This window comes from Psammomys obesus, unplaced genomic scaffold, assembly GCF_907164565.1.
Source record: "Psammomys obesus unplaced genomic scaffold, mPsaObe1.curated_primary_1811, whole genome shotgun sequence".
Classification (NCBI taxonomy): Eukaryota; Metazoa; Chordata; class Mammalia; order Rodentia; family Muridae; genus Psammomys; species Psammomys obesus.
In genome coordinates, this window is record NW_026596064.1 from 16,113,961 (window position 1) to 16,127,354 (window position 13,394).

The 13,394-nt window shown below is 45.5% G+C and overlaps 1 protein-coding gene across 1 annotated transcript; it reads right to left on the reverse strand.

Moving 5' to 3' along the window:
• Positions 1–6,503: 6,503 nt before the first annotated feature.
• Ndufb4 (NADH:ubiquinone oxidoreductase subunit B4) lies at positions 6,504–13,086 on the reverse strand. Its single transcript, XM_055625169.1, has 3 exons — positions 12,853–13,086; positions 7,944–8,090; positions 6,504–6,621 (listed from the first exon to the last, which is right to left on the reverse strand). Exons 1-3 carry the CDS (start codon positions 13,030–13,032, stop codon positions 6,559–6,561), a joined length of 390 nt encoding a protein of 129 aa, XP_055481144.1. The 5' UTR covers positions 13,033–13,086; the 3' UTR covers positions 6,504–6,558.
• Between the last annotated feature and the right edge of the window lie 308 nt (positions 13,087–13,394).

Sequence of the window (13,394 nt, forward strand, 5' to 3'; positions counted from 1 at the left end):
AATAAATAAATAAATAAATAAATAAATAAATAAATAAATAAATAAATGACAGCCTGTGAGAGGAGCAAACTGCTCCAGAGAAGAGGAAGCAATGGCATACAATGCCAAAGCACGGTCAAGACCGGCTCTGCCCATGTGAGCAGAAGAGGAACTAATAGAGATAACGAAGGGACTTCCATACAGGCTTTTGACAAGTTCATATCCAGATGAGTCATCCTGCGATTGGCAGGGGCTCCTTGAAGCTGGCTCAAGAATCAAAAAGCATGCCCAAAGATCAGCAGCCTGGTTACTGGGTGTCCAGGAGCCCCCTTTGCCCTGTGATCATGATCCACCCAGGAACCAACACGATCTTCCGGAATGGAAACCGAAGCAGGCTGGTCCTGCTTAAGAGCTTCAGTGACTTCTGCTAAATGCTGAAATCTGAGCTCTTTGTGTGACAGAAACCCTAAGATCTGGATCCTCCTCATTACAGTTTTCTGTTTTTTGTTTTTTTTTTTAATGCTCAGCGGTACCACAGTGCAGGCTCCAGTGCCCAGAGCTACCAGCCTCAGTCAGACAGATGGCACATTTGGAGCTCAGAGGAGGTGGCAATTGGTGTCCTCATCAGACTGCTTCTTGGTTTGATTTAGGACATTGTTCCTGACTGGTAAGAAAAAAAAAAATCTTGTGGAATGATTAGAGTCTCAAGAACACATTGCTCAATAATTCTCAACGCTAAGAAATTATGCAAAAATTCCTCTGGGTACTGTCTTTTTGTAAAGTTAAGACACCAAGAGTACACAGTGTTTTTCCCAACGTGAAGGAGTGCTAGAATAACTCCTGATTGCTGTGACCGAGATCAGTCTTTAATTTATCCTGGTTAAGCCTTAAAAATCACTAAGAGAAAGCACCTCAAAAAAAGGGGCAGTAAATGAACTTGAGTAAGCAAACAACAGACAAATGGACAAAAATACATTAAAAAATGTTGAATCTCAGTAATAAATGCCAATTTAAGATACTTTTTATTCATTTGGGTTTAAAAATAATTATAGAAAACATTCATTTAGACTCTGGTTTTCTTATTCTTTTACTTAATTTCCAATTATCTTACCTTAGATTGGTACATTTGCATACTCAAATGACACACTGAAGTCATCTATGAAAAAATGTTTGCTATCTAATAAGATAAGAACAAGGCAGCAGAGTTTGTTATAATCTGGAGAGTAATTACCTTCAGTGGGCGTGGGTGTGGGCATGGTGTAGATCCCATCTCTTGCAAGGCAGAGGCAGGAAGGTCTCAAGTTCGAGTCCACACGGACTCCATAGTGAGACCCTGTGGAGAGAGAGAGAGGAGGTCATGGAGAAGGGAACACTTTCGGGCTGGGAATGTAGCTATGTGTTTTCCTAGTGAGCTTGGGCTCTGGGTTCAAGTCCAGAACTACTGATAAAAAAATTCAAGAATAGCAACCTGATCTGATAGCTCAGGTCTGTAACCCCGGCTACTCAAGAGGCTGAGCAGGATGATTGTACATTTGAGGCCAAGCTGGGCAACTTAATGAGACCCCTGTCTTTTAGTAAAAAAGTAAAAGCGGGGGTGGGGGGTGTAGATACAACTTAATGTTAGAAACCTTGCTTAGCAGGTGTGAAGGCCCCAGGTTCAATTCCCAGCACAAAGGAGAGCAGGGGGGGGGGGGGGGGGAAAAAAGGGGGGGCAGGAACTGAGAGTTGTTGGGGGGGGGGGGCCAGGGACAAATTCAGAATGACATGGAAACTTAGGATGAGACTCCCAGGAGTTACACAGTCCCTGCTTGCAGTTGTAGGTCTAAATGGGATTGCAGGCCTATTTTGCAGAAACGCAGTCTTCACTCACGCTTTCTTCCGTTACACGCAGCGGCTCCTCATGTCCACCGGGCCCCAGCCTCTGAATTGTTTCTCACACCTTCTGTGATCTCTGACTCCTCACTCCTGTTTGCTTACTGATTGGGCTCTTTATCATTCCAGTTCCCATAATAGTCGTGTGTGTGTGTGTGTGTGTGTGTTCACGTGCACACGTATTTCAGGAGTGTAAAGGGCAACCTTGAATGCTGTTCTTCCTGAGCTAACCACCTTGGCTTTTGAGTCTCACACCTGCCTGGAGGTTCTGATTAAGTTAGGGTCAGGGTGGCTGGCTGGTGAGCCCCGGGGCGCTCTCTCTCTCTTTCTCTCTCTCTCTCTCTGCCTCTTCAGAGCTGGGATTACAAGCATTCTGGCACATCTGGCTTTCTGAGTGGGTTTGGGTCCTCGTGCTTTCACGGAAAGCTTTTTATTGACTGAACTCATGCCTCAGCCTTAGAACGGTTGGTTTTGATTGTCATCTTGATTGGCTGGAGAAGCACCCAGCATATCTGGGTGTTCCTATGAGGATTTTTCCAGATTAACAAAGGTGGGAAGAGCTGCCCTGAATACGAATAGCACCTTCTCACAGGCTGGGGTCTAGGTGGAAGAAAAGAGGAACAGAAAAGAGGCCTCTAGGTATGATGATCCTGCCTAGTATTCTGGTTACCAAGACATGAACTGCTCTAGGCTGTCCTGGGCTTAACCATGAGGCAAAATAAGTCTTTCCTCCCTTACATCATCAGGTATTCTGACGCAATGATAAATGAAACTAGCACAGGCTTAGAAGAGACAGCTGAAGTGGAAGACGATCTCCATGTGGGATGAGGAGCCTTTTCATTATGAATGATTATGGGGCCCCAGTGACCTGTAACATGGCAGGGCAGCATTTTAAAAAATAAAAATAAAAAAAAGAGCAAGTGGTTTCCTCCAACACTCTTCCCCATTCTGTGACTCTCTCTGGATTCAGGACTCTACTTGGGCACCCTGTTTTCACCCACGAGTGGGAATGCTTTGAATGGAGCCCAGAGAGAGGCCTGCAGCAGAGTCAGGCTCCAGGGTGCTGGGGACCAGCCTCAGCCAATTTCGGGTCTAGAGATTGGGAGGAATGGATCGGCGCGAGAAAATTAACTTCACACACGGGGGCAGGTACAAGCCTACAGATGACTCATTTCAAGAGACTTCTCGGGAGGCAGGCTCTCTGCTGTCTGCTCATGCTCTCTTTTTCTCTGCTCTATTTTCTCCTTGGAGCGGAGAGTCAATCCCAGTCCTTTATTGTTAAATCATCTCCTTACACATTTTTTCTACATGATCAAAACCCAGAATATTGGCTTTTCCCCAAAGACCCACAGATGAGAATAAGCAGAACATAGCAAGCTGTATTCTACCTACATGGTGCAGTGATTGTACCCAAGAACTCACAGAACAGAATATAGCAAGCTGAACTCTACCTACACGGTACAGTGATTACATTGCAAGCAAGCAAGCAAGCAAGCAAGCAAGCATATTTAATCCTTAACTGAGTGCTTTTCTCAAGACAAACCTCTACATCATAGGTCATCTGGGCAAAATCTTGCAGTTACAATAAGTGGCATAAGAACAAAAAGGCTAAACAAACTGGACTATTCTTGTTAGCCGCTGTCGTGGCTGAGGAAGTTCTTTCTAAACATCTTTTGTAATAGGAGTGATCATTCAGAGGGTCTCTGGCCCCTTCCTCATAAACTACACAAAGCTCCTTATCCTATCCCAAGGAGTCATGTCCATATGACCAAGTCTTTCGAGAGTAAGAAGTTATTATGAGTCCAGTAGTTTCTCTAGGGTCTAACTCCCTTCTGAATAAAGTAATCTGAGGGCTGAGTGGAAACTCAAAACAATTCCTAATATCATTTGATATCCGTGAGTTGAGTAAAATTTTTCAGGAAACAATCAGCACAAAAGGCCTCTATGGATTCAATTTCTTGTTCAAATCATTCAGGGTTCACTGCCTTTACAGCCAAGAAAAATGCTTTCTCCATCACAGTTGTTTCTGAGCCATTTCCTTATCTCCCAACCCCTCTAAAAATCTTACCAGTTGCATTAACTAGGGTTGAATTAGAGGAAAAAAATGGAGTCACAGTAAGAAACAAAGCAGGCAGAGATATAGGAAAAACCAACGCCATTTGTGGACTGGCAATCCGGACATGTTTTCTCCAAGGCGACGGTACTCCAGCAGCCAGAACTGTGTCAAGCAGCTGCTTCCGCAACCATCCCTGACAACAGGGCTAGCAGTTGTCAGTTACGTCTCTAACAAAATTGAGCAAAGTGAACAGCAGCAAAGCCTATTAAAGGTTAGCTACAGCGTCAGCCAGCTTACAGCCCCCCAAAGAGTTAGCCATGTAGTTAACTCATGCTACGCATGGTCATAAAGTGTTGCAGCTCGCCCTCCTGAGTGAAAGAACCAGCATTAGGACTGGTCCTTTTTGCCCTCCTCAAGGTTGGAATGGAACACGCGCTTTCTTTCCCTATGAATTTTACCTTTCTCTTTCCTAGAATGAGGGATCAAAGCGCCTTACACATCCTGGGCAAGCGTTCTACCATTGAGCTACATCCCTGACCCCCGAATTTACATCTACGTGTGTGTTTGTAGTCAGGTGGTGTGCTGCATTTCACATGTAGACATCAGAGAATTTGTAGGACTCAGTTATCTCCTTCTGCCATGCAGCTTCCGGAGATTAAACTCATGTCATCAGTCTTGATGGCAAAGTGCCTTTGCCCACAGAGCCATCTCACTGGGCCCAATGTAGGTTTTGATGAAGAAGATACCCTGATTCACTGTGCGGTACAGGGAGAAGCCTTCCACCAGGGGAATTATAAACCCTTGGTGGAAGATACCTCAACTATATCCAGGTCATTTGGAGCTCTGTAAACGCGAGTCAGTCAACCAGAATACTTGGCACTTTGGCAGCACCGATTGGGGGTTGGCAGCACTGATATTACAAGGGGCTAATGTTAGTGCTACACAACTGAGGGCAAGAAGGGCTGTGTGGAGCGCAGGGAGTTCACTAGGGTGTCTTGGTTCTTCCACTGGAAGGCAACTGTAAATACACGATTGCTCCGGCAATGGCCCAGAGTAACCGTCTTTAGAAATGAAGATGGTGGTGATGCATCAGTCAAGCAATCTCCATCTAAAGTGATGGCCAACGAGGGACATCTGGAAAGCAGGACCGAGACGATGACCACAGCCTTGGGGGCGTGCACCGTGGCTTGCTCTACTAGCGCGCCTACCCTGTCCTGTGGACTGTTAGGCAGCCATTGCTATTTCGTGCGTGAAGGCTGAAGATCTGCATGCTACAGATACAGAGATGGCATACTTCTTGTGCCATCTTCACATCCTCAGTCCTGTTGCTGCTGCCCGTACTTGCCATAGCTACATGCCACACTTGCTTTTTGCCCTAAGTGTTTTCCTCCTCCAAGTATGATAGATCAGCCAGTCATTCTGAAACATGCCCACCCCGCTTAACTTTTGACCACTGGGGGACAGGACATTTTCTTTTCCCATGTCTGAGGGGGAATTTCTGTATACACAGAGGTCTTCAGAATGTTATGCTCTGAGGCAAGGTCAGCAACACACAGTGATGGACTCTCCCTCCCTGCATTTCACTCTTCCCGGGCCCCTTTAGATCGAAACATAAACTACCTGTGCACAAAGCATTTCAGGCTTTGCTGTCTGTGGTAATGAAGGTTAATGTTAGGAATGGATGATAGACTAGTTGTACGTGCTTTCAGAGTTACGACCAAAGACACTTGCGTAAACCAGCCTAGAGAGCATGCTGTTCACCCAGAGCTCATGACTTCATTTCTTTGTGGATGAAATTGTTACTGCGCTGCTTCAAAACTGAATGAGAAAGCGGAGTGGTGACTGTTGTTATTGGTTAATGCTATGTCACTTTTATCCTCATGGACTTATGAGGTGAAAGGCATTACTATCTCCACGCTATAAAAAGAAAATGGAAACCAGAATTCTAACTGCTAAATCCCAGCTAGGTTTCAGTGCAAGCCGGGTTTCTAGCCTATGCCCTTAGCTGTTATCCTTCTGTTCCTCAGCATGACCTCTATCCTCACTTTCTTACTCTGAGGGCAGCCAGGTCAGACAAGCTCAGCAGGCCTGTTCTTTCATGTTCCTGTCAGCCTGTCAGCCTCGGGAACTTCAGAGATGAAATCAGATGCCATCTCCCGAACTTCCCACAGAGAACTACTTTCTTATCAGCACTTCCTTCCCCAAGTCTCTGTTTTGTGTTTCACACGGCTGTTCCCTTCTGCTGTGCTTACCAATCAGGCTGAGGCCACACACGGACTTGGGTATTAGAGTCCTGACCACGGAGCACTCAGACACTAAGTGAGCCAGCAGAGCCATGAACTCTGGGTCTCCAACCATCGTCCCCTCGGCACACAGATCAACTGGCCATGGTTAACACTCATTTGCTGAATGACAGGTTAAATGAACGAACAGATGTTTCTGTGTCAAGCTGGGCTCTTGAAAAAGAAGATTCTACAATATCCAGCAAACACTGGCCATCATTCTGACACACAGATGCTCAGCACAAGCCACAAGCCTTCTGTTTTTTTAAGGCATTAACATGTTTCAACAATAAACCCAAGAATAAAAGAGACTATTCAGCGACTAACAGAAGATTTATTTATGCAAGAATAGAGTCATCCTCGCTAAACTTAACAGGAGAGGTTGAATGTTCGGTCCACTTTTCCTTCCTGGATAAGTTTTTCCTTTCTGTCCTGTATAGATTAAAACAAAAACAGACAAAATATTAAAAAGCAATGCATCTGGCATGGCCATGGAATAACTCTGCAAATCAAGAATAAAAATTCTCAAAACCTAATTGCAATTCCACCCCCTAAAGCCAAGGATCCTGAGGAAGTAGTAAGAAGCTAAAGTTAGGACAATAAGAAAACACCACTGTTCAAACTGTACATTAGCTGTTCTTTAGTGATCAGAAAGGAATTGTCCCATTTTGTTTTGACAGAGGTCCACCCTAAAGCAAGGCTAGCGTAGAACTCAGTCCTTAGCCTAGCCTCAAACTCATGGTGATCCTCCAGCCTCAGCAGGGCTAGGATTACAGGCAGGAAGCACCAGGCCTAGCCTCAAAAGCAGACAGTGAGAGCAAATGCAAATAACTTCTGGAAAAAGCATGGCAAATTTACCAATCACAAGATTAGAGCTCTCTGATGAAAGAGCAGGTGGTTGGCTGATGATGAAGACTGGTATGTGGCCTCCAGTCTAGATGGCTACACAAGCCCGGGGACTGCGCCCAGAACCATGACCCTGAACGCAGCAGCCTCCTCTATGATCACCTCTATGATCACATAGCCAGGCCTCGGATGATGGAGACCTGCAATGCTTCTGCTTCCGATGCTAGGGTGCAGTATGTCTCAAGAGGAACTCAGCAACAGAGAGCATGCTGGGTGAGCCTCACGTTCTGTCAACGCTTGACCAAAAAACATCATCTCTAAAGAACTAAAGAACTTCATCAAGATGTCTAAAGGTCGATCACCAAAGAAGTTCAGTTCTAAACCAGGCATGGTGACTCATTCCTATAATCCCAATGCCCAGGAGGCTGACCCAAGAAAGACCTTAAACTTGAGGCCCGCCTGGGGGACAGGGAGACCTTCTCAATTCTGTCTTAGTAAAATCAGGTGTCTCTATACCCTCTAATGAGAAAAGTAACTTAAAAAAAATAAAAAGCTATTTTGGCATTTATTTGCTTACTAAGAACACTATCATTTCCTTATATAATCTGGGGGAAAACACACAGGAAAACTTTCATGAGCTATATTCTAATCTCATAAACTTAAATTATCACTATTCTATTCCTTTTTTAAAATTGCAGAATAGACATTACATTAAATCTGAAAGACCCATTGGCTGCCATGTTTTTAACAAAGTATCAAGTCAAACTGAAAATCCAAAAGGAATAAAGACACAAGCTAGAAAGAGTAAACTCAGGGCTGTTCCAGTGGGAGGACGCTGGCAGCAATCACCACAGGTACCAAGCTGGAACCCAGGAGCCCTCTCACACCAGGCTGGCCCTAATACTTACTCTGTCCGTTTTGAAAATGAAATACCAGAAGATGAGGGGCCCAAATCCTGCCAGAGCTCCTAAAAGTGAATTCTTGGGGGTGGGTCTGAAATTAGGATAAATATTTGCTGATCTTGCGTAGGTCCAACGAAGCAAAGCAGGATCTTCCTGAAATTAATACAAACAGAGAAGTGTCAACCTTAAGGACGACACGTTGAGGAAGAAATTCATCAGGGCTGTTGTGAGGACCACAGCGGGCGCCTCTGACCTCTGGCTTTGTGACTGCTCCCTCCCAAGTCTGGGATCATGTGACTGCGCACGACTCTCACCTGACTAGTTTCCAGTACTAAACAACTTTCTCTCCTCCCTCTTTTTTCCTTTTTCTTTTCTTTCTTAGTTTTGCTCTGTAGCCTTGGCTAACCTGTAGCCCAAGCTAGCCTCGATCTCAATTTCCCAAGTGCTGGGATCACAGGTGTGAGCCACCATCAGACCAAAATCTGTCTGCCAATGCTGTTCAAATCCTGCTATTCCCCTCCCCTCCAGCTTTCTATTTACCTATGATTTAAGATTCTTAACTTTAAACCAGCAGAGAAGCCATCTCTCCCCCTTCATCACTTTCATGAACTGCTTCTTGGACTTATTCTTAACCTCATCTCTCTTGGAAGAGGCCATCAGAACCACACCACAGCCCTGATGAAAAGAGACCTTAGATGTTCTATCAAGCTTCCTATTTTGTTCCTAGGAGCCTTTCTAATGCTGTCACAATTGGCCTTTCCCTGCTAAGTCAGCCGCAGGAAGATGAAAGCAGGCGTACTCTAGCTCCGAATTATATGCTTTTGCTTTCTTTTGGTTCTGAAGATCAAAGCAAGGGCATTGTGTAAACTAGGCAGGAATGCTACCATTGAGCTATACCTCTCACCATGAGCTATAACTTTCTAAACTAACTTGGCTGATGTTTGGAAAACAAACTATTCCTTTCCCCACCATTAAAAGTCTTGAGGGGAAAAAAAAAAAGGTTGTCAAAAATATTCAGCCTGTCTTGGTTAAGAAAAAAATAATAATTTAATATACTTACACTAAAAGAATTTCCTAAGAATAGCAAATTTACCCCAAACACATAATTAAACTTAATTAGCTAAATTCCCAAGTGATTCTACGAAATTATTCTCTCCAATTAACTGGCAGATTAAAATAAGCAAATAAAATCAGCTTTAGTCTTCAGTGTGCAGCATGAACACCTAAGGTCTTAACCAACACCAAACAGCCATGATTGGTAAGACTGAAATAGCTTTCACATTTACATTTCAAACTAAACTGAATTACAGCAATCTGACCCTGAGGTGACCAGCTGTAACTCATAGGTAAGAAAACCTTGAGTGGGGATGCTTCCAGCCTTTCGATCAGGTTGAAATTCCTCAACTATGTGGGCAATTACTTGCTACCAGTCAGAGAAGGTTTTAACACACACACACCACACCAAAGAAAACCCTTCTGCTGCCCTAGAAACAGTATTATCATCCCACACTCAGGCGGAAGGGTTCTGCAGTGTTGTTATTCCATAGTGCAAATGGAAACAAACAGTAGAGTAAGGCCAGAAGATGGAAGGATCGATGTATCTTCTTTTCTGCTGAAGTGTGTTTCTGAATGCCACACAGTGAGACTGCTCAATCTGCCAGTCAATCACTGTTCTGCCTTCCGGAAACAGACATTTCTTTTCACAAAAATACCAGTAACTTTATCAAAACCAGGGGAAGGTGGCTAGAGAGATGGCTCTGTGGTTAAGAGTAGTTAGTTGTTGTTCTTGATAAGGACCTGGATACAGGTCCCACACCCAAACTGTGGCTCAAAACCATTCTAGTTCTAAGGGATCCAATGGCTACTTCTGGCCTCTTCTGGCAGTAGGCCCATATACAGTACACATACAGAAATGTAGACAGCGGACACACACACACACACACACACACACACACACACACACACACACATAAATTAATAAGGAGGGAGAAGCAGCTTTCCATGACACCAATGTCCAGTGAAACTTCAGCAGCCTCCGCTGTGATGAAGCCCTCAAAACTCTCCTGAGTGCTTTCTGAGTCCACCTCTGCTTTGGTTTTCTCCTCTTTGCCCATTCTCTCTTCATCTCTTTTGTCTTTTCCTTCCCCCCCCCCCAAACTTTCAACACTGGGCCTCAGCTTTTGTAGGGCTCTCTTACATACGCTCACTCCATTAAAGATGCCATCCGGTCACATGGCTTTAAGCCCTTACCGTCATGGCCACCAACATTCTACTTCTACGCCAGACTTCCATGTTAGACTCAACATCCGCCCACCTGGGCACGGACCCAAACATCTCACAGGCATCCCAAAAGTACCCCAAACCGACGTGTCGATATTCCTTTCTATCCACTGTACTGCTCCTCTCACATTCCTCTAGTAAAGGAACTTGGTTGACCTTGGCAACATCTTTCTCTTTTCTCTCTTCCCATGCACCACAGCCACCTGACAATGAACCTGTCAGGACCTGCTTTGACTATCTGTCCAGGACTTGTCACTTCTTACCACCTCCCCAACTACTGTCACAGCACCAACTGAGAGATCTAACCGCTGCCAAAGCCTCCTAGCTCATGTCTCTCTGTCCTCCCTCCCTCCCAGACCATTCTCAAAGAAATAAACCAAGAGATTTTGTTAAAATATAAGTCTCCACGATATGACTCACTTCCCAGTAAAAATCTTCACAATGCCATACAAGGTCTTGTGGGACCAAGTTCTAGAGAGCTCTTTGACCACTTTTTGTTTTGTCTTTCTGCTCTCATCTTTCACTGTTTTATGCATAATGGTCTCTTCAAAAATGAAAGTGTATGAGCGCTTGAGGAAATTTCTCTGTGGCCCCGACTTGGCTCAGCCTCCACAGTACTAGGACTCTAACATATTCTGAAATATACTAAACACTGGAGCTGCCAAGCATACTCCTGCCCTTCTAGTCTCTTCTGATTAGCATGCTATTTCCCTCCCTCAAGCTAACTCCTTTGATTCACTTCATTCAGATCCTTACTTAAATGTCATGCTCCAAGGCTGGGATTGTAGCTCAGTGGTAGAACACTTCCCTACCATGTGAGACCATGGATTTGCTCCCAGACACTACAAAACAAACAGTAAATAAAACACCCGATGCCATTTTCCAAACAGGTGCTTCCTTCCCTCTTATACACACATTGCTAAGCCCACCCCTATTTTTTCTAAATCATGTGTCACTGTTTCACACATTAAATGATATGGATTTTTAACGTACTTAGTGTTTGTCACCCCGACTAGAAAAGCAGCCAGTCAACAAGGCCAGGGCTTCAGCTGGCTTTGCACTCTTACCTCGGCAGCTTAGTCTCATTACAGAGCCCGAGAAGTTATTTCTGGCCAAATCAGTTACTCCTAAAGATTAGACAAAGGGAGTCACGTGTCTGGTTGGTAAATAAATAATGGAACAGCTAAAGAGGCAGGTATTATTATCTCCATTAGAGACAAATGGAAACCGCTCTGAGGTACAGAGATCAAAAACCAAACAACTGGGGTTTCAAACTTATTCTATTTACTTAAAATAATAATAATAATAATGAAGCAAACACACCAGGCATTGCAGAGCACACCTATAATGTCAGTGCTCAGGAGGCAGAGGCAGGTGGATCTCTGTGAGTTCAAGGTCAGCCTGGTCTGCATTGGGAGTTCTAGGACAGCCAAGGCTGTCTGAAAACTAAATTACTTAATTAATAACAGTAATAATATCTAGTGCCTCAAAAGCAACTATGTGTATATAATAGGACAAGTGTATCTCTTTTACACTGTAAACAAAGGCCTGCTTGGAGATATTACATTCAACTACGTATGAGACAATGCTATGAGTCACACAGACTAAGGTTCAAACTGAGCACTGTGACCTGCTACTGGGAGTATCTGTATGAGCAATATGCCCTGTCCATACGGTCTTCTCATGGAGAAAGCTAAGACAGTAACACAGCTTACTTCTGTGAAAGGCTGTGACATACATTTTTTTAAAAAATGTTTTTCAGGCCAGGTATGGGTTTCAAGTGACAGTAATCCTGCATGTGGAGGTGTGAGTGGAGGGTAGAGAGTTCTGAGGCACCCGGAGACCAAGTGTTAAAGAGAAAAATGAAACAAGTCCTAGTACTCTATCTGGCCACTCAGTGTAACTTCCCCTTGGTTGTTTCTATAACTTTTAAAGATTTTATAGAGAATACGTATGCAACTGTTGGAAAGTCTTCATTTAAAAAATACCCCACTTGAGATATTTAGATAGCTTTCACAACTCTACGATGAATGCACACCATTTCCAGGAGAACATTGATGAACTGTGTTTTAGGAGATTATGTAAACTGCCCAGGGGTCATAGTTTGTTAGTATATGAGGCCCTGTGGGCTGATTCCAAAGCCGAATGCTTTATCAGGCTTTAGGTTCTGGAACATAGTCAATTTGAACAACCCCTACATTATCACGAGGGGGGGGGGAGTGTCCTTGGGAGTTGTGAGCTGAGAGTCACAAAACAGCTTCATAGGCTGTACGTTTGGGAGAGAGAACCTGGAACACGTCCTGGACACGGAAGATACTGCGCTAGATCAGTCACGTGCCAATCCGCCTCCAAAGATAACGAAGGACCATATTATGGTCACGTTTCGGACAGAAAGGCCGAGACTAGGCAGAGTTTAACAGCCTTCTCCAAATCGGGGGTCGGGTGGGGGAGAACCGTCACGCCAGGACGCAAGGCCAGCTGGGTCTGCAGCCCGAGCCCATCCCCTTGACCACCCGGCCAACAGCCGAGGTCAAAGGCCACGGGCTGCGTGGCCAGCACACGGATTGGAGCCGGGCGGCCCCGCGTGGACCCACGCGAGATGCCCCGGCCCGCAGTCCCGCCCGGCCCCACTCACGATGAGCGTTTGGCGATTGGGGTCGTTGAACTGAAGCAGATACTCTCGTTTAAGCCGGGCCCTGAGGCTCATGCGCTCGACCTGCACCCTTCGGGTCTCCGAAGACACGTCATACTCGGCCGGGTCGAGGGTACTAGGGAGGGTGGCCAGAGGCGCCGGCTTATACTTGGAGCCCGACATCTTGGCTCGCGGCACAGTCTGCGCCTGCGCGGATCTGAGGGCTGCCCTCTTCAATTTGACCTTCAGGATCAGGAAGTGCGCCTGCGCGCGATTAACGCGCTCTACCTGGAAGGGGAGCGGGAGGGGCGGAGCCCGAGGCGGGGCGGAGCCTTTGTGCAGCCTTCCACGCCCCTTGCGAACCGTGTTCTGCGCGTGCGCACTGTTCCCTGCTCGCCTCCTGTGTTGTGTCCCTGTGCTGCTGCTTGCTTGCAGGTCTGGTTTCCTGAAGTTCAGCGGACTAGAGGAGACTGGGAAACTGGATTGGCAGTGGCTTCCGAAGTCCTGCTGTTCGGTGTAGGTTCATCCAGACGGGGTGACCTTGC

What these genes read in the sequence shown, in the direction of transcription:
- Ndufb4 (XM_055625169.1), bottom strand. Translation starts at nt 13,032, where the DNA reads ATGTCGGGCTCCAAGTATAAGCCGGCGCCTCTGGCCACCCTCCCTAGT. An exon ending in CCAATCGCCAAACGCTCATC is followed by an intron (nt 8,091 to 12,852) that starts GTGAGTGGGGCC and finishes TATTAATTTCAG; the next exon opens with GAAGATCCTGCTTTGCTTCG. An exon ending in TCATTTTCAAAACGGACAGA is followed by an intron (nt 6,622 to 7,943) that starts GTAAGTATTAGG and finishes TAATCTATACAG; the next exon opens with GACAGAAAGGAAAAACTTAT.